This window comes from Lissotriton vulgaris, chromosome 9 (assembly GCF_964263255.1).
Source record: "Lissotriton vulgaris chromosome 9, aLisVul1.2, whole genome shotgun sequence".
Classification (NCBI taxonomy): Eukaryota; Metazoa; Chordata; class Amphibia; order Caudata; family Salamandridae; genus Lissotriton; species Lissotriton vulgaris.
In genome coordinates this window covers 652,838,343-652,865,106 of record NC_141697.1, presented here as the reverse complement: position 1 = coordinate 652,865,106, position 26,764 = coordinate 652,838,343, and the positions used below count along the sequence as shown (strand labels likewise).

The 26,764-nt window shown below is 45.0% G+C and overlaps 2 protein-coding genes across 2 annotated transcripts in view; one reads left to right on the top strand and one right to left on the bottom strand.

The window, feature by feature from the left end:
• LOC147692047 (homeobox protein not2-like) overlaps positions 1–2,392 on the top strand; it is a 52,016-nt gene extending 49,624 nt beyond the window's left edge. The window contains exon 3 of the mRNA XM_086937357.1: positions 2,261–2,392. Within this exon, the coding sequence (XP_086793483.1) occupies positions 2,261–2,392 (132 nt within the window). The remainder of the gene's footprint in view (positions 1–2,260) is intronic.
• The window catches only part of PLCB3 (phospholipase C beta 3), a 471,198-nt gene extending 466,448 nt beyond the window's left edge, over positions 1–4,750 (bottom strand). The window contains exon 1 of the mRNA XM_086936724.1: positions 4,527–4,750. Coding sequence (XP_086792850.1) covers positions 4,527–4,625 — 99 coding nt within the window. The 5' untranslated portion in view covers positions 4,626–4,750. The remainder of the gene's footprint in view (positions 1–4,526) is intronic.
• Between the last annotated feature and the right edge of the window lie 22,014 nt (positions 4,751–26,764).

Below are 26,764 nucleotides of genomic sequence, written 5' to 3'. Positions count from 1 at the left end.
GCAAATGCTTGCTCCCATCTGCAGTGGGTAAAAAAATGAATAACTGAAATGCAGGGACGAGCAATTGCGAGGGGCTAAGACTTTTCTATACATTCCACCCATCACCTTTTTTTTGTTTTAATGGGATACTCTAAGTGCAATGAATATGCTCATACGTGGATCAAGCTGCATCATCTCACTGATGAGCGCCTAAAAGGCTGAAACCAGCCACAGGTTGTTTGTGTTTCCACTCCCAGGGAATGTAACCTGGCAGTTCGACTTAACTGTTTTTACTGGAGCAGAAGTGGACTGCTTTGCAAAAGGCTGTTCCCTCACTGGAGTGGTGCAGTGGGCAAAACGATAATGGGCTGTAATCCATCCTCTAATGCAGGGGTCTTCAAACTCTCTGGCCAAAAGAAGTATTATGCTGATAACAGTGCTTTGTTTTAAGCAGAAAAAAATTAGTAGCAGTTAACCTCTCTGTAATGGGCCATAGTGATGGCCCATCACTAACATTTCTTGTCATTTACATCCTGGCTAGGGAGTATGTGTCAAAAGAGAAGAGACTCCGAATATTCTTCAAAACCCCCACCCCAATTTCTAATTACACTGTGGATACTTTTACACATTAGTAAGGCCTGCCTGTCCAGAATAGTATGTTTGGCAATCATGTACTTGGTTGTATTTTTAAAACAGTAGCAGAACTTCAATGTTTAAATAAGTCTACACACCTGTAAACATTGCCAATAAAATGGAGTAATTGTGCCAGTTCTGAAGTGGGCCCGATTTATTTTCTTTTTTTTACGGGGGGGGGGGGGGGGGGTGCAGGGGGCACAACATAAAAAGTTTTTAAGACCACTGCTCTAATGACCAGTGTTGCTGGGACTTTTAAAAGCATTCTACCTATCAACTTTTGCTGTGTGCACTTTTTCACAAGTAGACGAGTTATCATTTTTATTGGATAGAAAAATGGACAACACTTCTCATCTCTCCGCTCCCACTTTCGTACCTTCCTTGGCACCTTCCACCTACTGCCGACTCCCTTCAGGCCTTTGAAGTGAACTAACGGTGGCAGTAATCCCTCAGCAAACAAGGAACATCATCGAGCCAACCCAAACACTGGATCAAGGATTTACTCATACATAAGCCTGGTTCCTTGGCTCATTGTGCTAACGAGTATATTTACAATCACCCAGCAGGATTTGTCTCTTGTATGCAACAATTAGCTTTCACATCCTGGCAGCCTTTGCTGACTAAAACGACATCAAGAATAAAATAGGAAGGGTTCCCCTAGTGGGTGACAATGTGTTCGCCTGATCCGCCAAGCTCTGTTGGCCGCTTCTTCACCATGCCCAGGGTCAAGCAGATGCATTTACCTCTCTGCTCTGCCTACACTCAAGCAGGGGGAACATCCTTTACGACGCAGATTTTACTCCGCAGTACCCTTTCAACACGTCTTTTACAACGCAAGTCGTAACCACGACTTGCGCTGGAGGGCGCTACAGGACAAGAAATTGTTTAATTTACTATCCAACACCTTCCCTACTGTACGTAGGCTGGTGTTGGAATAGTAAATTAAAAAAATTCTAAGTCTGCACCCCTACAACGCAAGTCGTGGTAACGACTTGCGTTGTAAAAAATGCGTTGTAGCGGTACGCGTGGTAAAACCATGCGTCGTACCGTCGTACATCCCTCAAGCAGCAGCGTGTCCCTCTGTGCTAGACATACATACCCCTGCATCCTGGTATCCTTAGAACCAAGCATTAACGGGTATCCTTGCAGTCTGTCTACACTTAAGGTTCAATATCTACCCCGGTATCCTGCCTACAGACACGCTTCGGGTTTACCTTACCCCGATACTCTGCCTGCATCCAGACTCCAGCCTTTACCGCTGCACTTGGCTCTGATTCCCTCTGTATCCTACCTACACAGCCATGCTTCACTTACCCCTCTACCCTGCTTACAGCCAAGCTTTAACGTTTACCCATGTATCCTATCTAAAGTTCAGCCACAACATCTACAGATGAATGCTCCCATCAGTCAAGTGTCAGCGTTTATCCCTATACCCCGCCTGCAGCCCAGCTCTACACCCTACTTACAACCAAGCTTCGGAGTTTACCTCTGTATAGAGCATACAGCCAGGCTTCAAGATATACCTCTCGATCCTGGGTCTACCTCTGTTATGTGTCTATAGCTATTGTACAGGGTCTGTCTCTGTGCCCTGCCGTCAGTCAAGCATCAGCTTTTACCTCAGTAGCCTTCATGTATACCCTTCCTATAGCTGAGCTGCAATCTGGACCTACAGAACCTAGACTTAAATATTCACCTCTATACCCGTCTACAGTGCAGCTTCAATGTTGAACTCTGTCCCCCGCCAACCAAACGACACTTCACACTTAACTCTATAGCTTAACAGCAGCCAAGCTTCAATACTACGACAACAGCCAGACTTCCATGTTCCCTTCTATACCCTGTGGCCAAGAGTCACTCGTCACGCTATACCCTGCCCACAAGCATCTTTCTGTGCCGTGCTCTAGATTCTGCCCAGAGCCAAGCATGGACACCCACCTACATGCCAAACAAACTAAAGTGTCAATGTCCACCCATGCACACTGAAGCATTGTTGTGTTGACCTCTAGGCCATGCTTACAGCCAACCATTCGTGTTTCCTTTACTACCTCACATCTTTACTTCATGGTTGCATATATATATATATATCCCATCTTAAGTTTTATCCTTGGTTTATATTGTGCCAATACTAAAGTATCAATCTACTTCTATACCCAGCACTGAGTCTTGACTGTGCTTCTAAAACCCGACTACACCCCATTAAACAACCAAGCTTCAGTGCTTAAGTTTGAACAGTATGTCCTGCAAAGCGTCGGTGATCACCTCCATAGTTCTCTCACAGCTAAACCTCACTGGTGACCTCTACTCAATGCCTACAGCCGAGCTACCTTAAGCTGAGCGTAGGTCTTGACCACTGTACCCTACCGACTATCAAACCGTCAATATGGAACACGAAACCGTACTGTACCGTACAGAGAAGCGATATAAGACATTCCTGCAGCCTATTATAAGCACCTTTCAATATCCTCTATATCTAAAGAAAGCTCAATGTCCAACTCCATATGCTACAGCCAACCTTCACTGTTCTTTCAAGAGCCTGCATAGAGACAACTGTCAATGCTGAATTTCATACCCTGCAGCCCATCTTCAGAGTTCACACGTGTACCCTTATTACAGCCACTCTTCACTGTGACCCTCGGTACCCTTATTACAACCATTCTCCAATGGTCACCGCTGGACCACGCAGCCAGCCTTCAGCGTTGACCTCTGTAGCAGACAACAGTCATGATCCAATGATCACCTCTATACCCTGCAGCCGGTGCTCAAGGAGGTACCTCTGCACCCCGATTACAGCTAAGCTCAAACGGTGCTCTCTGTACCCTAGACCGAGTCTTCAGCGGTTATCTTTGTGTCCATATCACAGCCATGCTCCAGTTGTTATCTCTGAACCCTGCAGGCATGAGTCAGTGTTTACCTTGGTGCATATTTTATTACCATGCTCCAAGGGTCTCTGCTGTACCCTGCAGCCAATCTTCAGTGTTGACCACAGTGCCTAGATACCAGCTGTGCCCCACATTCAAGGTGTCCCTCTGAACGCACATTACTGCCAGATTCCCATGGCGACCGCTGTACCATGCAACCAATCTTTACTTATGTGGCCATATCACAGCCATACTCCATGACCTCTGAACTCAGCATCCTACCTGCAGTGTCTACTTCTGTGCCCTCTTTACAGCCACAGCCCATGGGTCACCTCAGCACCAGCGAAGCTTCGGTGTTCTCCTCTACACTCTGGCTACAACCAGGCGCCCCTAGTGTGACCCCAGTCCTTTAAAAGACTCCATGCAAGGGTCGATAGCCCTACAAGGAGCCCCCAGAGGAGGGGGAGACCCTAACTAAAGAGCAGAGTATCATGAGTGTAACACCCTCGGTGTAAATGACCAATCCAATCTCACCTAACCAACTGCCTTCTCGTTCATTTGCAAAGGAATTCCCCCTTAATATATCGATGTAACGTTTCCAACTCGAAAGGCGTCCCCTCACCACGTTGTCGCACCCAGGCCCCCTCACGACCCCAGCTTCCCGTTATTTCACCATATTCGTGTTCAGGTAGCTTTCCTTGCTGCCCAGTAACCCCCGCCGAACCTCTTCATCTACCTCCCTGCCTCTTGTAAACCACATCTGTCCCTGTCACCCACCTGTCTGCCACTGCTTGGCTGCTCCTGTCATCTCCCTGCCTCCCTCCAACATGCCCGATACTTTCCCACCCTCGGTCATATTTTCAACTGTTCGACTGCCCTCTTTTTAACCCGTCAGCCTATTTCCCCCCACCCTGACTTTCCCACCCACTTATCTACCCCTTTCGAGTCTTAACTGCTCGAGCACCCCTCTTTCGCAACTTCCCTGTCATTCCCGTCGCTGCGCCGGTCGCGTCCCGGAAGCCCCCGCCCCCGAGATGCCCACTCTCACTCACTCACCTCGTCCCATTTGATGAACTTGCTGCCCTTCTTGAGGGTCTCGTGCACCGAGATGGGCTTCAGCTGGAGCGCGTGCACTCCCGGGCGGGCCCCGGCCATGGCTTCGGGATGGTGGAGTCCCTGGGGGGGCCCTTGGGTGGAGAGGGACAGACAGGCAGCCCGGGCCGGAGGAAGACAAACAAACTCTGAAGCTTCTGCCTGGATGAGGAGAACCGAGGAGGGGCGGGATGGACCGGGGCCCGGGGGCGGGAGGAATGGGGGCGGGACAGATTGGAGAGAGGTGGATAGAGAGGGATGGACCAGGCAGGAGGACAGGGGAGGAGGGTGGCAAGAGGTGGAGCTGGACAAAGGTCGCGAGGAGCTCCTCGGAGGAGGAATACAACTTCATAGCAGCAACAAAAGCGAAGAAAACGTGCTAGGGGATCACAGGAGTGGACAGAAATAACGGAGAAATATTTTACATCCGTCACGCTCGTAGACCAGGAATTTAATCCTAAACATATCTAATGGCACGAGATTATATGGGCGTGTGAAAGAGAAAAAATAACCACGCCTCCATTGGGCTCAAGTTTCCAACTTTTTAGTGTGCGAGAAGTTGTCATACTTTTCATGCTGTTTATTTTCATACTTTTCATGCTGTTTATTTATCCCATTATAAATACAGGAATACCAATAGCAGAAACTAAAGCAAAGATATGATCGAGGCGAGCTGTTCATGCGTGATGGCACGAGGCCACTGACAGCTTGCTTGTGTTTATTGGTTGTATAGCCTCTTTTAACTCTGGGTGTGACTTGTCATGCCCAAAAACTTGAATTTAGCGAAAGGGAGCGACTTGGAGAAGATGCAGTGAAAAAAGGTGGTGGGTTCAGTTGGGTGGGTTGCTGAGTGAGGGGTGGTCAATGTGGGAAGGGCTGAAGAGAAGGAAGGGCAAGAAAGTAACGGTGTCAAAACGCAGTGTTTATGTGCCCTCGCGCAGCAGGCGCCGCCACTGATGTAAAAGAGCATGTCAATAAAGTTGATTTTCGTCTGTCTGTTTGAGGCTCGGGGAGCCAGGCGCATGGAATGTACACGCGCGGACGGGAGGATGGGGCAGGGCGTGGGAAAGAGGAGGCGAGCAGAGAGAGGGTTAGGGCGAGGTGAGTTAAAAAGGGGGACGGACCGAGAAAGGGGAGGAGAGGACCGGAGAGGGCAGGGACAGATGTGGGCGGAGAAGTCGAAATGATACAGAAATCGCATTTTTTTGTACATTGCCCTTCCGGGCTGTGTTGTAGGAGGTGCTGTATTTTTTTTTTATGGAAGTGTCTGGGTATGGACCAGGAAACACCCATGAAGAGAAACGTGTGAAATCATGTCTGTGGGAAAGGAACACGAGTGGAGAGGCTTTGACAGGACCTGCGCGTCTGAAGATCGGGTTAATAAAGCATCAAAAAAACTGAACAGAGAGGGGAGACATGAAACTCAGTCTCAAGCTTGATATCCCCCACCGTATGGATGAGTATATCACTGTTAAATAAGAGAACGTCTTCAAAGTCGGGATTTGGCCGCTCATGCCATTGGTTGCATGGCGGTGTTAACAGTGGCACTACTGGTGTAACGTGCTTTGACAGTAAAGTTCAGTTGACAAGGCAGGGACAGCGTGCGATGACGTCATATGCTGATAGAGGAGGGAGAAAAGATGACGAGAGCAGAGGACCAGAGAAGGATCATGAGAGAGATGACCTGAACAGGAACGGGGGAGGGGAGGGGGGGGGGGAGAGAGAGAGTTGCAGAGGCGAGACCCAGTAGATGGGAGGTGCAGATGACATCATTAATCAGGTAACGTGATGTGTGGGATTCATGCGCTCGCCTGTTATTGATTTTGTGGTAAGAAAACATCCCTCTCCTTCATACCTGTCTCGTGACATGATTCAATCAGTCCTGGCCTTTTATACAACAGCTCTTTGCATGCCTGGATTGTGAGGCCAATATTATGCTTTGAAAAACAGAACTACAAGTCCCAGAAATAGCAGTGGTCAAAAGGCACTACTGACTGAGGGTGCATTAGATACATGTATTCATTTATACATATTTATATTGCGCAGATGTTACCCAAAGGTGCCTGAGCGCTTTACAGGACATATGGAGAAGTGTGGTTCAGGGGTTAGAGGCGGCAGACCCGGAAGCTGAGATCGGCCCTGGACCAGGGTTCAATTCCCCGCCTCGGCGGGTCTTCGGCTAAAAATTCCACGGACTCGATAATTCTCGCTCCAGTGCCTTCTCGACTCACGGGTTCACACTCTGCGACTCTGGGCAATAGCTTGCTTAATCTCCACAACGGGGCGGGATGCCTGGCTTTCACCTTGTGGATACCCTGCTGGGGTTATCTCACCTGGGAATACCAGGACGGGTACACTGCGGGTAGCTGTGCGCTATATAAACTCAAATAAATTCACATTTACATATATGTTGGTACAAAGAAATTACAGCTGGGTTAAGATAGATAATACATTTATTAGTAATTACAGAGGTTGATACTACAATAAGTTAGATTATTACATGAAACAGAATTTACAGGCTGTAAAAACGCTGAGGTAGTAAACAGGGTCGGAGTAGACAAAAATTAGCCCGAGCACCAAAATAAAAGTGCCCCCCATCATTGGCGAAGCAATGGACCCACGCTTGCAAATCAGACCAGTTTTGTATGTGTATTTTGCAAGGTATGGGAGATTGCAATTGTGTTTGCTGCAGACAATGCTCAATATTCCAGAAATCTACAGGAAAAATTGTCCCACCAACCATAAAAGAGGCCCACAAACTGACACTGATCTGTGAGACCAGCCCATCAGACACTGCCTGATTGCCTTACAGGCCGGTCCGGCCCTGGTAGTATACAGAGTGAACAAAGGATGTACATGGCCATAAAAAGGTTGAGGTAGCATACAGCCCTGAAGGCAATTTAATGTAGTATAGAGGTCTATGCCAAGAGTTGATTATAGAGTTTTAGCTAAAATACATTTGGATGAGAAGGGCTTTCAGGTTTGACAGTTGTCAGTGAGTTAGTTATGCGCAGATTTGGAAGTAGCAAATTCCATATTCAGAGTGTGCTCTTCTAGAAGGATTGTGCTATTGACTGTTCCTTTTTAGGTCGAAGCCTGAATTGCAGGGCATGGCCCTGCTTCAGGCAAAGAACTATTGTGAACAGGAGAATTTCAGTACTGCGTGAAACCACGCCCCCTTTTTCCATTGGCAGGCCTCTCGAAACGGAGGCCTGCCATTGGAAAAAGCTCCTGTTTAGCAGATTTGTCTGCTCTGGATCCCACCTCTCGAGGACTCCATGACCTGCCTTACGGTAGCACAACAGTATTTTCAGAAATATTGTCATGGCAACCATGAGGCAGGGCAGGGAGTCCTGGAGGGGCGGGATTCAGTATCCTGTTCCCGCCCCGTTTTTGTTTTTTTAGTTTTGTTAGTGCCGTCATTTCAGCACGTGCCTGGGCGGTGGAGGAGGTAGGGTAGAAACGGTGCTTGTGTTATGTTTTTATTCTAAATTGAGGAGAATAATTAGTTGGAGAATGCAATTTAAGAGATACCGTAGTATAAGCCCTCAGAGGACACGCCCATTCCCGTGAACTATTTTTATTAGCTATGGAAGTGTTCTCGTTTGATGACGCAGTAAATCACAGGCCCGTTTGTTGGCTGCGTGGCATACTCAGGATGAGCTTGTCACGGCAGCTGCGGAGAGGCACCCTGGCCGAGCAAGAGAGGTCTAGGGCGGGGACACACTCACCCTGCTGTACTACGGCGGTTCACTTTACACAAAGCGCACTATATAAACTTATCCTCTCGTTATGTGCCCACGACGGAATCGGGAGAGGCTGCCTCAGCTGTCCCTGCCTGGCGGGTGCGAGGCATCACCTGTCTTAGGGAATGCTGCCCACGGCAAATGCGCAAACCGTTCCAGGCCCGATAGGCCTTTCTGTGGATTCCAGATGGGGGCATGCGGCTTTGCAGGCGCGGTTCGGGGGCGTGGTGTTCTTGTTAAATGTAGGGAGAAGGTTTATGCTGCAGGCCCTTCGAGCATGTTTGCACGTTTTTGTTGGGGCTAGATCAGCAAGTTTATGTACACGAAGTATACATGCTGTTAAACGCCTGTTAAAACGACTACAGGGTTGTCGAGCCGCAAAGGATTTTGTAAACATGCCTTAATATGTCTTGAATACGTTACGGTGCAATGGTGCTTTTTAATTAAAAGCTGAGTCAGCATTTTTCAACCGCCGGCTCGTGACTCGGATGCTTACACAGCTTCTGTCGTACCCTCTTCCATGTAGTGGCATATGCTAGCAGGGCCTGTTTAAACAGCGGGACTACAAGTCCTAGAATGCAATTTACTCATCATGGTGGAGCTATGCACACAAGGGGAAAGTCTAACGTTGGTTTAGCGGACCTTGCTCGCTTTGTTTTCTTTCACTCCACGGCGGCGCCACGTTTGACATTACTTACAGAAGAGTTTTATCAAAAAGTGCCAACAGGAAACAATTGCTGTTGACTCGAGTAGTATAATTTGCTCACCGACTTGAAGTGAAAATGTTCGTTTATCTGCCTGCAAAACACAACAGTACCGCGGTAATGAGTTCAGCGAAAAGACAGGTGCCTGCAGTGCCTTTTGTATTATTTGATTCACCTTTTATGTGTGCTACTTCCCATGCCATTGTACAACTTGTGTGTTGCAATATAACATCCCTAGTGTACTTGTTCGATACAGATAGATGCAGTTCAGACATTTTTATAAATGTTACGTAACCACCTACAAATTGCATGCATGTAGCTGGCATCTTAATTAAAAGCACTCGAGTTTTCCGGTCCATTCTTTACCTTTTTTTTTGTCATCACAGTTTTATATCGCGCAAAACTGCACCAAAAGTATTAGAGCACTTTACAGGAGTACCAGATTGCACTGCATAGTGTCAGATTTTATATTTTTGGGTAACAGAGATTATGTGATTTGCCCCAGAAACATAAGGTGTTAAGCTAACGCCTCATCTGTTTTTTGTAGCACTGCCAGTAAAATATTTTTCATTACTCAATGGAAATTGTACCCCACCTCTTTTCGTGAAATTGTGCCCCACTTTCTTTTCGTGTTTTTTTGACATTACACAGGGCACTATACCAAACCGGAGCGCCACCTTTCCCATTTATTATAGGAGCCCTGGGCGGCCTGCTGCTGAACTAAATAATGCGCTAATCCTTCACTTGTATATACGGAAAGGTAGAGTAGCAGGGATGCTTTAGTTTAAACGTGTTTGCTTAGAGCACACATTTACAGCAAAATACTTGTTGAAGGTCAGGGATATTTTATCTCCTTGTAAGTAGAGGCTCACTAAAAGCTATTCCGGTACTCTTCACATTTAATAGCACATGTTATTATTACTACTCTCAACTGTACCGGTTTTATCACCGTAAAGAGGATAATAATCTGAGTGAGCCCTGGGAGATTAAGTGATTTGCCCACAATCACAGGATATTCAACTAATGCTGTGAATCAATCGGATCACTGAAAAAATATCGAGGGTCAAAATATCGACTGGCAAAAATATCATGGACAAAATATCGACAGTCAAAATATCGAGTTTGTATCTACAAACAGGTAAGTACAAAAATATCGAGTACAAAATATCGTTTACAATAATATAGTTATAAAAAATATCGACTTTGTTAAAAACAGTGTTTAATTAAATTAATATTAAAATGTAATTACTAAAATATACTTAAAAATACTTAAATTAAATTATAATAATTAAATAATAAATAAACTTAATAAAAATAATTTTTTATAATCATATTTGGAAAAACATATATATATAATAACATACTATAATTAAATAGGATACTATTATATTAGCGTACAATACCAGAAGTGTAAAAAATTCTATTCCCACTCCAAAGAGTAACGACGGTCACATTATCGACTTGCAAAAATATCGTTTAAAAACTGAAAACTGACCCTGAACCCTAAAAATACCCCTTTACCCAAAAACTGAAAACTGACCCTGAACCCTAAAAATGCCCCTTTACCCTAAAACTGAAACCTGACCCTGAACCCTAAAAATACCCCTTTACCCAAAAACCCAAAACTGACCCTGAACCCTAAAAATACCCCTTTACCCAAAAACTGAAAACTGACCCTGAACCCTAAAAATGCCCCTTTACCCATGAACTGAAAACTGACCCTGAACCCTAAAAATACCCCTTTACCCTAAAACTGAAAACTGACCCTGAACCCTAAAAATGCCCCTTTACCCAAAAACTGAAAACTGACCCTGAACCCCAAAATACCCCTTTACCCTAAAACTGAAAACTGACCCAAAACCCTAAAAATGCCCCTTTACCCAAAAACTGAAAACTGACCCTGAACCCTAAAAATGCTCCTTTACCCAAAATTTATCAATATTATTTAATTACCAATTAATTATTAAATAACAATAAAAATAAAGTTAATATATTAGCACATTAGCTGTAATTATTTTAATAATTAATATTATTTTTTCCCAATTAATTACTTAAAAATAACACAAAATTATATATATTAAAAATGTACTCTAATTAATGTAATTAACTAATTACAATTAATTAATTACCAATTAATTACTAATACAAAATATGTACAAAATTATATTAATTAATTAACTAATTAATATTAATTAATTATCAATTAATTATTAATTAAAAATATTAACAAACATATATTAATTAATTAATCATTATTAAATTACTTCCCACCCTATTCCCCTATAAACCCACAACCCGCTACAGAATTACATTACGCAATTATTATAAAAACAAAATTCATTTAATAAAATATTTTATAACATTAATACACACTTTTCACACATATTATTACATAAAAATACACTATAAAATATTATATATTATTAAAAATTCGATATTTTTGCTATCTATATTTTATACAGTCGATATTACTTCACTTACCTGAAAAACGATATTTTTGTAGTCGATATTATGTCCAGTCGATATTTTGTCCAGTCTATATTTAAAACTCGATATTATGTCCAGTCGATATTTTGGAGTCGATATTTTTTCTGTACACCGAATCAATCTGATTCTCAGTTCCAAAGTTGGCAGCTCTGGGAGTGTGGCCTATATTAATTGGTAACATATCAGAACATGATTACCTCTATTGTATGTAATATAGGGCTGGCAACCTAGCCATTGCTTAGCCCTTTGTTGGAATCTCTGTCATTCTACTTTACTGCATCCTAAAAGACCACCAGATCCCATGTCATTTCCATCCCTTTCTCTGGCGCAGGGACCAGGCACAGATTCATTACATTTAATTGGTGTCCATTCGCTTGCACCTTCATTCAAGTGCTATTTAATTGAAGTGCAATTTTTGTGCATGGGTTGTTGCTTTCCTCTCCCACCCACCACTTTCTATGTTGCTGACTCCTTCACTCCCACCCCTCTGGTCTTGCTTGTTTTGTTTTCATTCTGATTGTTACACCACACAGAATTCCACAACTAACAATTGCAAACCAACCCACATAATTCCACTCCACACCACATACATCCACTTCAAACTGCATAAAAAAGCACATTGCCATTTACAACGCCAATAGCTCCAACTTTCACAAATGCGAGACCTATTGCATTGCAAATGCTTTTTTTAACCACGTTTATTATCTATTGATTTTTTCCTTGATTGGGTGCGGACCATATAGAATTATGTATGATTAGCTGTCAATACGTTTAATATTTTTTAAAGAGTTTACTATAGAATTAATATGTTCCTCGTGTTTTTTTTGCAGAGCGAAGTTATTTTTTAACAACCAGCTGTTCCTAATGACCCCTTGCGTCAAAAGTTTGTATTTCTCGTTTGTCCCATCTTAGCTCACTGCTCAACCCGGTGAAAACCAATAGGGAAAACAAACAATCTTTTCTGTGGCAAACCCTCACTTGAGATCATTGAAAAATAGAATGCTGTAAATATTGCACGTTTAATGGCTGTAGGTGTCTGGGAGGTTAAATATGGGTTGGGTTTAAAACCAGGTGCTTTCAGTGTTTACGGACAGGTTGCTTTGTTACTGCCACCAGCACGTGCCTATTTCAATGAGGGCGACAGGCTCTGTTATTGTTAATGGTCTGGGAAGTAAACTTTCAGCGGACTTCCCACTCGACACTCACGTTGTTGTCAATGTATGGCGGGACTTTAAGTAATTAAAAGACCACCACCACATCCACCACCACATCCACTACAACATCCACTACATCCAACACCACCACATTCACCACCACATCCACCACCACATCCGCCCCAGCCACCACAGCCACCACATCCACCACAGCCACCATATCCACCACCATCATATCCACCACCACCACATCCACCACCACCACATCCACCACCACCACATCCACCACCACCACGTAAACCACCACCACATAAACCACCACCACCACATCCACAACATCCACCACCACCACATTCACCACAACATCCACTACAACATCCACCACCACCACATTCACCACAACATCCACTACAACATCCACTACATCCAACACCACCACATTCACCACCACATCCACCACCACATTCACCACATCCACCACCACATTCACCACATCCACCACCACATCCGCCCCAGCCACCACAGCCACCACAGCCACCACATCCACCACCACCACAGCCACAGCCACCACATCCACCACCACCACATCCCCCACCACCACATCCCCCACCACCACATCCCCCATCACCACATCCCCATCACCACATCCCCATCACCACATCCCCATCACCACATTCCCCATCACCACATTCCCCATCACCACATTCCCCATCACCATATCCACCACCACCACATCCACCACCACATCCACCACCATCACCACATCCACCACCACATCCACATCATCCACCACATCATCCGCCACACAATCCTCCTCCACATCATCCACCACCACGTCCACCACCACCACGTCCACCACCACCACATCCACCACCACCACATCCACCACCACATCCACCACCACATCCACCACCACATCCACCACCACATCCACCACCACATCCACCACCACCACATTCACCACAACATCCACTACAACATCCACTACATCCAACACCACCATATTCACCACATTCACCACCACATCCGCCCCAGCCACCACAGCCACCACATCCACCACAGCAACCACATCCACCACCACATCCACCGCCACATCCACCACGTAAACCACCACCACATCCACCACAACCACATCCACCACCATCACATCCACCACCACATCCACAACATCCACCACCACATTCACCACAACATCCACCACTACATTCACCACAACATCCACCACTACATCCACCACCACCACATTCACCACCACATTTACCACCACATCCACCACATCCCCATCACCACATCCCCATCACCACATCCCCATCACCACATTCCACATCTCCCATCACCACATCCACCACCACATCCACCACCATCACCACATCCACCACCACCACATCCACCTTCACCACATCCACCACCACCACATCCACATCCACCACATCCACATCCACCACCACCACATCCACATACTCCTCCACATCATCATCCTCCTCCACATCATCCACCACCACCACGTCCACCACCACCACATCATCAACCACCACATCATCCACACCCACCACATCCACCACCACATCCACCACCACACCCACCACATCCACCACCACATCCACCACCACATCCACCACCACACCCACCACATCCACCACCACACCCACCACATCCACCACACCCACCACATCCACCACCACCACATCATCCACCACCACATCCACCACATCATCCACCACCACATCCACCTCCACCACATCACCCACCACCACCACATCCACCACCACCACATCCACCACCACCACATCCACCACCACCACATCCACCATCACCACCACATCCACCACCACCATATCCACCTCCACCACATCATCCACCACCACATCATCCACCACCACATCATCCACCACCACATCATCCACCACCACATCATCTACCACCACATCATCATCCACCACCACATCCACCACCACACCCACCACCACCACATCCACCACAACCACCACATCTACCACCACTACTACCACATCCACCACCACCACATCCACCACCACCACCACATCCACCACCACCACCACATCCACCACACCCACCACCACATCCACCACACCCACCACCACATCCACCACACCCACCACCACATCATCCACCCCCACCACATCATCCACCCCCACCACATCATCCACCCCCACCAGATCCACATTCACCACATCTATGTGTGTGTGTGTGGCTCTGTGTGTGTGTGTGTGGTTGCAAATGCAATAGGTCTGGCATTTGCGAGAGATTAAGCTATTGGCATTGTAAATGACAATGCCATTTATTTATCTCTTTTCAAAACCAACACATAAATACAAATGTTGTCATTTACAAGGCCAATAGCTCTAACTTTTGCAAAGGCGAGACCGTTGCATTGTAAATGCTTGTTAAAAAACTGGATTCAAGAAGCATTGCTTTGGCAATTCACAACGGCCTGGAGTTGCCTGAAAGCTTGAGTTTGTCCGCCAGGTAACGGGGAGTTTATATGTCCAGGGCTTTATGGAGGACGCAGGCAGTCTTGTAGGTGGCCCTTGCTTCAAGTGGCAACCATCAGAGAGTGATCAGCATGGGGGTGATGTGGTCATTTCTGTGTTGGAGCCAAACTGACAATGTGAATGGTATGGCGTGCAACAATGGGGGTCGGAGTGGAGGCAGAGTGAGAGCCTAACCACTAGAGGGAGGTGAGCTGACATGAAGCTCCAAGAGGACTGTTCCTTGTTTAAATGTCTTTGTAAAGCCCCATATGCATTATTAGGGTACCTTAGATACTACAAAGGGAGGGGATTGTATCACTGAGGGCACCTGAATAGATTTGCCTATGGGAATAGCTTAGGCTTCCCCCTATGGTAAGTGATTAAAGCGTAATTTTAATACTCACTGTATTTTGTTGCTTCAATACCATTTATGTATGGTATTAGGTCATCTATGATGAAAAGTAAAGTATTTTTCTTTTTCAAAAGAGTAAGCACAGGCTGGCCATTTATAAACTTGTCGTAGTTGGTGTGTTGAGTTCTGTCTTTCTAAAACCACCCCACCTCCTTAATTACGTCTTGGGCTATTTGCTTCACTACCCTGAGGCGCAAGTGCTAAAGGGAGTCAGTAGTAAGGTTAAACCCCAAGACATTGGTGGAAAAAGACATGGATTATCACTATCTGGGCCCAGTACATTCTGTCTGGCCTGGGAGCCCTTAAAATATTTTATAATTATTGCATTCCTCCTTTGTGATAATGCTGGGGAAAGTCCACCATCTGCATCTCTTCTTTCTTAGGAAATGAGTAGTGGAGGAACTTAAGCAAATGGATACTTTTTCATAGTCAGCATTGCCTCAATAGATTGGAGAAATATTAAGTCACCACTAAATTTAAATAAGGCCCATGCACGACCGTAATTAGAAACAAGCATTGGAAATGCAATAGGTCTCGCATTAGGAAAGTTTGAGCTATTGGTATTGTAAATGACACTTTTTTTATTTATGTGTTGGTTTTGAAAGTTGCAAAATTAATAGCTTTGTCAGTTACAATGTCAATAGTTTTAACTTTTGCAAATGTGACACCTATAGCATTTGTAATGCAATGTGTGTTGTATTTACGTGACTTAGATGTATTGATATTACAAATAACAATGGCTTTTAATTTTGTAAATAATTAATACTTAAATAAAAGTTATTGTAATTTATAATGGCAATAGCTTAAACGTTTGTAAATAACTTTTGTGAAGATTATGTTCAGTGTATTTTATTGTGACGACAATCCAAGAACATTGCATTTGCACCTACACACACAGAGCCACACACATGTAGATGTGGTGGTGGTGGATCTGGGGGATATGGTGGTGGTGGATGTGGTGGTGGTGGTGGATGTGGTGGTGGATGCGGTGGTGGATGCGGTGGTGGATGTGGTGGTGGTGGATGCGGTGGTGGATGAGGTGGTGGATGAGGTGGTGGTGGATGCGGTGATGGATGTGGTGGTGGTGGTGGTGGATGTGGTGGTGGTGGATGTGGTTGTGGTGGATGTGGTTGTGGTGGATGTGGTTGTGGTGGTGGTGGTGGATGTGGTGGATGTGGTGGTGGTGGTGGTGGATGTGGTGGTGGATGTGGTGGTGGATGCGGTGGTGGATGCGGTGGTGGTGGATGCGGTGGAAGTGGTGGATGTGGTGGTGGATGTGGTGGTGGATGTCATGGTGGATGTGAAGGTGATGGATGTGATGGTGGATGTGGTGGATGTGGTGGATGTGGTGGTGGATGTGATGGTGGATGTGGTGGAAGTGGTGGTGGATGTGATGGTGGATGTGGTGGTGATGGTGGATGTGGTGGTGTTGTGGTGGATGTGGTGGTGGTGGATGTGGTGGTTGTGGATGTGGTGGTTGTGGATGTGGTGGATGCGTTGGTGGATGCGTTGGTGGATGAGGTGGTGGATGAGGTGGTGGATGAGGTGGTGGATGAGGTGGTGGTGGATGCAGTGGTGGTGGATGCGGTGGTGGATGTGGTGGTGGTGGATGTGGTGGTGGTGGATGCAGTGGAAGTGGTGGATGTGGTGGTGGATGTGGTGGTGGATGCGGTGATGTGGTGGTGGTGGTGGATGTGGTGGTGGTGGATGCGGTGGTGGATGTGGTGGTGGTGGATGTGGTGGTGGATTTGGTGGTGGTGGATGTCATGGTGGATGTGATGGTGGATGTGGTGGTGGATGTGGTGGTGGATGTGGTGGTGGTGGTGGATTTGATGGTGGATGTGATGGTGGATGTGGTGGTGATGGTGGATGTGGTGGTGGTGGTAGTGGTGGATGGGGTGGTGGTGGTAGTGGTGGATGGGGTGGTGGTTGTAGTGGATGTGGTGGTGGTGGATGCGGTGGTGGTGGATGCGGTGGTGGTGGATGCGGTGGTGGTGGATGTGGTGGTGGCTGTGGCGAGCCCTAAAAAAGTGTACTCATCAGTACGAGAGTCACGCTTTCATACACCCAGCAAAAAAGCTCTTTCAGGACAAACTGTGCTGTAACAAAAACGGAAGGTAGTTGTGAACCTATGTTCAAAAGAACTGTGATCAGAGCAATCGTCTCAGTGCAAAATTATCCAAAACGTTAAGCACATGCACCGTGGACTCCACGGCAGGATTAACATCCTTAGTCAAATCAACCTCAGAATAGTCAAGTACTGGAAATGCCAACAGGTCTGGCTTATTACTCCAAGTCTCGTCATTAATGTGTATAGGCGCTTAATAACTCAGCATACATTCACACAGTCACTTATCTCTGCACTCCTGCATCCATCCACTGTCTCATTCAGGCATTCACTGACGCAACCAGCATAAGCACACACTTGAGGTATGCAAGATAAATAAGATAATACAAGGAAAACAGGAAACATTCTACCAGCTAAACAGAGTTTATTTGCTCACAATAATGAAACTAAACATGGAAGCAAATGTACGTCTTGCAGAGGTATTGTAAATTAGTCTTATCACAACCAGATTATTAGCACGACAAACTCACTACCCACCTAGCTTTAACAGACATGAGGCGGCACTTTTTTTTAAACTAACGAAAGCATCACGTAGTAGCTCACTCATTTAGCGACAACATAATTTCCACTGAAATGGCCACTAAATTTACACAGATGTAGTTTTACTGATAAAACTATATTGCACACAAATTATAGGGTGGAAATCGGGCTCTAAATTTTGCATCATCAAGTAAAATGCTTGGATACTATTAAAATATTTAGCGGTCACATTTCAGAACTACTAAAAATTGCGATCCATTTTTGCTTTCCTATCTGCTGTAGGCGTAGTTTATTTAAACGCATTTACATTTTATTGTGTAAAAAAAAAAAAAAAATACATCCTCACACACCCCTTGTAACCTAGCAACATTGTCACAATTTACTTTTTATGACTGCATGTGACAAAGTGAGGAGTCCGTAAACCCCAATCCCCATTCAAAACAATTAGCAGCAATTTGTCAGAAAGTTTGTCCGGTGTCTTTAAAGCCCAGCAGATGTAACCAGGTGAACTTAAAGGACTCTATTGCTTCAAACACCAAAAACCGGCATGCGACCCACAGTTTGGAAAACCCTAAATTAGTCCATTGCGTGTTTCAAGTTCTAGCTTGACGTCCACATTTAGAACAAACATGCTGGCCATTTTAACATGGTAAAACAATGGTAAAACAATGATACACCATATTCAACAGCGTTTCATAATGGTCTCCTACAGCGGGCCGCAGATGAAATGAGAAACAAGCAGGCGACCAGTTACCACTACCTGGAGATCTGTAATGTACTCAAACATTAAAATAAAAACTTTAGAGACAAAAGAAAGGGAAACGATAAAAATGAAAAAAATTGAAATCTAAACGATTTGGCCTGTTGGCCCAGACACTGAAGCGCATCCATTTTCAGGTGAACATACACGTTAACAGAAATGCGCACATGCACGCATTATTTTGATTACAAGCGAGGATGAGGAAGGATTGCTTTAAGTGGCCGCTGCCAGCCACAACAACTAATCTTAAAGCAGAAAGCTATAAGGAGAAACACGAGAGACGGCCAGCGGCCGTCAAAGTGAAAGTACGGCCGGCTGAGGGAATTGCTGTGGGGAGGGGGGATGAGAAATGCGACACGGCGGGCAAGGGAGGGGGCGGAGCGGGGAGAGCGGCATGAGGGTGTGAAGCAGCAGGGGAGGAGTGCTGCTGGCGATTGACTGGCGATTTGACGATGTGCACGCGCATTTTAGGTCAATGCGCTTGCGCATTGACCTAAAAGCGCACGGGCACAGCATCAAATCTCCAGTCAATCGCCAGTGTAGGTAAAGCTTATTTAAGCCCCTATAGAGCTTCGCCAGCTATGCGCATGCGCACAGCAGGCGAGCCCTAACAATTACTACTAGATTATAAATACATGCAAGTTAATCAAACTACATAGGCATTGATACATGGCAGATCAGTGAGGAGGACAAACAACTTAAACCTGCATCAGTTACAAAATACCATTAGCATGCAGATCACACCCCTTTAGCTTTCCTTGCAAATTCCACGTTTAGTGCACAACCTGTTAAAATAACTTGTGATGAACTTTTCTTACAGCTATATCGAATTCCTCTGCTGAGACAGACGTCCATACAAATCCCCTTTGTGGCTCTGGCTGCATGACGACGCTTAGACAACACATCCTTCTGCACAATGTCCTCATTTAAGGTGCTTAAAGTGAGCAGCTCATTTATTTTCAGCTTGAAAATACCTATTTGAGTATTTTTAGACCGTCATTATTCAAGGAGTAAAACTGATATTGAGTGCTTCAACTGGGTGATTTGTCATAAAACTAAGTCAGCATGATGATTTAGTACATTTACAAATACCTCAAGCGCCGTACACAAAGTTGAAGACAAAAAGGGATTGCATGATAATCACAGCAGATCAACAAATCTGTTTAATTTCCGCTTTATAAAGATTTTAAGTTTACTTGAAGGAAAAATAAATCCTAAAAAAAACTATTTCTAGAGAACAGCAGCAGCAAGTGTGGGCAGCACGTGAAATAACTGCAGCTTGAGTTACTTTGGTCATTACTGTTCTACATTTATCTGTATGGCAGGGTGGCATCATATGGGAGTTTGTGAACCTAACAGGGAAGATATGTGGTCAGATGGCTAGAGCTACTGGCTTTGTAACACACGGAACCAGGTTAAAATCCAAGAATGGGCTTAATATCTTGTGATTTTGGGCAAATCACTTAATCGCACTGTGCCTAAAAAAACTAAATGTATAACGTAGTGTGCTTCTGTTGTAAAATGCTTTGATTCTCTGGGGTGACATTTGTACTACAATAAACACAAATTAATGAAAGACAGTAAAGCAAGTAGTGTTTCAGAAGGTACAACGAGGCTACAATTCTTACAGAAAGTAAGAGCATTCCAAAGGTAAACAAGCATTGGAAATGCAATAGGTCTCGCATTAGAAAAGTTGGAGCTATTGGTTTTGTAAATGAATTTTTTTTTTATGTGTTGGTCTTGAAAATAGCCAAATTAATAGCTTTGTCATTTACAATGCCAATACTTTAAACTTTTTCAAATGTGACACCTATACCATTTGTAATGCAACATGTTTTGTATGTACGTGACTTAGATGTATTCATCTAACAAATACAAATGTCTTTTAATTTTTTTAAATAATTAATACTGAAATAAAAGTTCTTGTAATTTATAATAGCACGCTCTGTGATCTTGGAGACCAAACTCAGGTCATATTTGAGCGGGGGATTAGGTTTTTGGAAGGTTCAGCACTTGTTTGAAGATTCTTGTTATTATGTTGTTCACAAGGCTGTTGTCTTTCCATTTCTAATTATTCACAACAAAACAATTATTACCCAGTGAACTGCTACTGTTAACAATCATTAGCACTGCCAATAGGGCGGCTAGTTTTAAGCATTTGTTAATTGATGTGTGTGATATGTTTAGATACAGTAATAGACAATTCAAAGAGTTGTTCAACTACTACTGCTTGTTGCCTTGCTTTACTCACAAGAAAGTGTCACTTAGGCAAAGAACAACATGCTACACAGAGACCTGGGCTTTGCGCAAGCTCTTTCATTCATGATTGTGATAGTCGCTGTGGTGCCTCAACTCTCATTTTGTTGAAAATCATTCCCCAGTAGTGACCAATGATTGTTAAAATTAAAACAATAGAGTCCAGCACAGCACAGTTCAGAAACAAGCCAAATGTCATACATTTTAATACATGACAAAAATCTATATTTGTTAGGGCTTGGATGGAAGATTTGCTCCAGTCATGTTGAAGACTAAAGAAAATACTAAGCAAATGCCCAATTCAATTGATTAATATGCGCGCAAGAACCCATGAGTTTCTTGTGGGAGCAATGCTGTGTGTTCACCTTGGACTGGGAATATTCGACTAAGTCTAAAGTTAAATTACTATGAAAGTCTGCACACTAGCATCATACCACTGGGCTACGTTTCACATGTAGTCCATCAGTCTTCCACCCTTAGTGCAACCGTGGTTTTACTGTAAACGTCAGTAAAATATTATTTGCAATCTGAGGGCCCATATGTCTGCAACACTGTGGCTGTACGATTACAGGCAAACCAAAGTTATTTGACTAGTATTCGTACTAATTGTATAAAACACTACATGAAAAGGGTTGTCCCCTGTAGTGGTGTTAATACGTGGACTATCATGTGATCCGACTGTACTTCGGCAGTGTATAAAGTTCAAAGTAAACCAACCAATCAGAGAGAACAGGTAAAAATCTTGTTCGCGCTATATAAAACTTTATAAATAAATAAGGATGGCATGGCCGACACACAATTGCTCTCTTTTAACAGATATGTTAAATTGGTAAGTAAAAACTACACCCAAATACCCCGCTGGAAACCAATCAACTTTCTTTGTATCAGCAGCATGTCAATGCGCTGAGCACTGACGTCGAACAAACTAGTCTTCACGTCATTCTTACTACAGCAGAAATCATAACATGTTCGGGAATCAATTTCAGCGTCTGATGCAACCCCGTCTGAATGATATCCATGAGCAGCGCCATTTATCCAACAAAAAACCTTGCTTTGGGAGCTGCTACACGCCAAAGTAATAGAATAAAGTACTATTGTCGCGCATACGTAAAGTAGCATTAACAGCCAATGATTTGGGACAAAAATGCAAACAGTTTACTGCAATACATCGAGAACTCTGTTGAACTTGGATGTATGACGCTGCCGCTATTCACAGAACACGCGTCGCTTTCCGAAAGTTAACACCAAAGAGAGGGGGCTTACCAGAAACGAATGCAGCGGGAGACATCTGACAGGAGGAAAAAAACGCATAGATATCGGTACCACGACTACAAGTTCCCGAAGAAGGTTCGACACACGGGTAGAAGAGAATGTGTGTGCTCCGTGTGTACTGCCGATCTCGGTTGCCACTCCATCCAAGGAGCCAGAGTGACGTAAGCGCTAGGGGAGGTCCTCATAGGCAATTTAAATGTTACGCCACACAAAGATCTCAGACATTTTACCCGAGTGTAATCCATGCCCTGTGGGTTAAATACGACTTGCTGCACCAAAAGCATTAACTCACTGAGCAATCCAACATAACAAATGTGTGTTTTACACATTTTGTGCAATTCTTTGCCACAGTCACTTACCCCAATTTAATCATTTAACCCAATGATCGGTTATTAAACACAGTGGCAGTGATCTCTAGCAAGTGAAACACTCACCAGAATGATCGCAGTGAAACAAGTCCCCAGTGGAAACAAGCTTCTGTGTTCTGCGACACGGCGGGCAGGGGAGGGGGCGGAGCGGGGAGAGGTGCGACACGGCAGGCAGGGGAGGAGAGTAGGAGGAGGAGGGGGGAGGAGAGTAGGGGAGGCACGGCCTAGCGGCCGTGCAATCAAGAAGTGAGGGGGCGGAGCTGAACACGCGTCGCTTTCCGAAAGTTAACACCAAAGAGAGGGGGCTTACCAGAAACGAATGCAGCGGGAGACATCTGACAGGAGGAAAAAAACGCATAGATATCGGTACCACGACTACAAGTTCCCGAAGAAGGTTCGACACACGGGTAGAAGAGAATGTGTGTGCTCCGTGTGTACTGCCGATCTCGGTTGCCACTCCATCCAAGGAGCCAGAGTGACGTAAGCGCTAGGGGAGGTCCTCATAGGCAATTTAAATGTTACGCCACACAAAGATCTCAGACATTTTACCCGAGTGTAGGAGGAGGAGGAGGAGGAGGATGGGGGAGGAGAGTAGGAGGAGGAGGGGGGAGGAGAGTAGGGGAGGCACGGCCTAGCGGCCGTGCAATCAAGAAGTGAGGGGGCAGAGCTGGGGGAGGCTGTGTGATGTGCACGCGCTTTTAAGCTCAATGCGCATGCGCATTGAGCTTAAAAGTCACGGGCACTGCAAGGAATCGCCACGATTCCTTGCAAGTTAGTTAAAGAGTGGTTAAGCCCCCATAGTCTCGCAAGCTCGATGCGCATGCGCATCGACAGGCGAGACCTAAAAAAGGAAGCTAAATACTATACACATAAACATTTCACTAGCAGTTAACACAGTTTTAGTGGTACTATCACAAATCCCAAAATGTATAGCCTATAACCACATTGGCGATTTACCTGTGATTTACTACTGATCTTGCAATGAGTCTACTATTGCTGCGTGCTATAAACAAAATGTCTGGTAGCCAAGGTTGTAACGCAAGCCCCTTCAGCCCCAGGAGTGCCTGGGGCTCCAAGCCCAGCAGTGGCATCTAACCCTTCCGGTGGCCCCCATTTGTCCTAAGGCCAATGAGTATCTGTGAGAAATGGGAGACTAAGGGGCCCTTCGTCACACTGGGCAACCACAGGAACAGCACAGACCAAATACTCGCTTTCTTAGGGTGTGAAAACAGCTGCTTTATTGAAGACAGTTGCACATTACAACAGTAACCCTAAGCCTTTGCCTCACAAAACTAGACCTCAGTATACAACAAACCATCTGTCGTCACTACCCCCTCCCCCACCCCTAATAAGACCATCTCCCTTTACATCTTTATCTTGCACTTTGACATCTATCTAAGTATCCTAAATCGTTACTTTTAATTTCGTTCTTCATCTAGGTGTAACATCATAGCCTCCCCCAATGTACTGACTCACCTGTGTTCCCAACAGTAATCTTAATGTAGAAACATGGCAACTTAAACTGCTAACTGCCACTCAGAAAAAGCCCCCCCCCCACGACTTTTCTGATCCCCACTAAGAATCGTTGTATCCCCATCTCATGTTTATTTCCTCTCCAAAATTTCGCACACTTGCGTCAAGTAGAGCTCTATCCCAGAGCGAGACAAGTGAACCCTGTCACCCGAAAAAAATCCATTACATCATATTTCAATTCCAGGTGTTCCACCCGTCCAAAACCATTGTCCCTAAAACACATGTGCATGTTTCTATTAATCTTTTGCCCCTCTCCACTGTCTTCTTGGGATGAATTCTGTCCATATGACGAAGCTTCCCGACCTCTGACACTTCATTTCTAAGAGATTCCTCTTCATCTCCTTCAACAAGGCCAATCTTTTACACACCACCCTGTCATTTTCCCCCAAGTGGAGTACCAAAACATCCTGACATCTGGGCTGCCTCAACAACATATTCAAACAATGCAACAGTTTGTGCCACCGCACACCACCTTTTCCATGCTAGGTAACTTTAAACAAACATTAATCAAGCCCAAGATTGGCAACTTGGCCGTTCTGGATTTTGTTTTTCTCCTCCCATTTGAGAAAAGAATGTCCTACTATCCAAATAGACTGCTCGACTGACTCTGGACCAGCGACTGCACCTGGAAAGAACAAGATATGTGAAATACTACAGAAAATGAGATAGCTCTGACAGTCCCCTTTTCTCAACCTCACGTAGCGACGAAAGCACTCCGGTGACCACCGTCCCAGTTGCATGACACTGCTCCTGCCCTGCTGTGCAATTTCCATGGGTACCCCAATCCTGAAAGAATGGGTGCCTATTCCCCCGAGGTTCCCCAGTGTTGTCAATCCTTTACCCTGTTCCATTCCACTAATGGCCCTCAATATTGTGGCCCACCTCACTAGGCATAGGCCCTGAACTGGGAAGGCCTACAACACAACTGTCTTCCTGTTAGACTTCTGATCGGTCTTAGAATGACGACGGTTCAACTCTACACTGTCAGTCTTACCCCCTACATCATCCCAGTCCGAACCTGAAACCCCTTTGCGCCCCAACAGTTCTGATACCTGGCAAGCTCTGAAAAACATCCAAGACATAACGCTGAAAACAAAATTGTCTCCTCCCTGCCTTTGCACATAGCCAGCAGGACCCCTAATATTTTGCCAAAAATGTTAGTTCAGTTCAATACCCAGGAAGAAGAGCACTGTGCTTGGCCCCACTGTCTTTTCCAGTGCCAACTGCACCCCAAGTTCACCCATGAGCTCTTAAAAAGGCCTCTTCACTTGATACTGTCACCCCAATTCCCTTGCCCACCCCTCTATGATCCTCTAACTCAGTTCCCCGTCCGATGGTGCATAGCCCCACAGGAGCTTACCCATAAATGCAATAGCCGCCAGTTTCCATGCAATCGTGATCCTCAATAAACCTTTGTCAATCAGGACTAGAATGTACTGAACCACATCCTCTTCCTTGTCCCAAACATTCGACCTCCGTTTAGCCCCGCTGTGGTATTGGGTTCTCCAGGCCTACATACTCCGCAGAATACCCTCTACACCATAAGAACTGTTGGCACGGAAACTAGAAAATGTAAAAGATAAGTTTATTAAGACCTCATGGAGTGGTGGTACATTCCTACAGCACCCTTCGGCAATGCAAGAAGTATCACACCGAAAATCGGTGTAAGTCCTTCTTTTATACAGTTTTACAGACATTAAAAGATGGGCGGTACATAGTTACAGAGGTTTAAGTACATATATGGTCATTTTTGGAACAAAGCCAACTCATGGGAGGGGCTACAAACCCACTGGTCAGTTTGGCGGAACATTCCTAAGAGATGACTGGTCAGTCTGAACTGCGCATGTGCGAGCTTGACCATTACTAAAAATAGCCTGTTGCTGGGCAAACTCAAGTGGTCAGTGGTACAGAGGAAGGACAAAAGGGCATGCTGACCACGAGGCGACGCATTCTCTAAAATGGCCGCCGTAACATACAAAATGGCGTTTAACAACTATAGTCAAGATAAGGGAATAATGTGTAGCAAAGCTTAACGCTAACCCGATCATTGTCAAATTACGACAGACGACCCTTTTAGCGTTCAGCTGAAGCTACCTCATAATGGACATAATCAGGATGCTCATCTTCTATATTGATGGACATAATCTGGGCCACTTCCTTATGAATCATTTGTTCATGTTTAGCAAAAGCTTGTCTGGATGGAATACAAGCAGATAGACATATAGAACATAATGCAGGGCCACACTGAATACATAAGCATAAGAAGAAAAATATCCCAATTATTATACATAGTATCGTCAGTAACTTCCAGCCCCATGTACTAAGCATTGACCAAAACCACCCTGAAAAGGTCCACGTACCATTATCAGGGTGTATCTCAGCAGCAATTTTATGTAATTTGGATATGGCA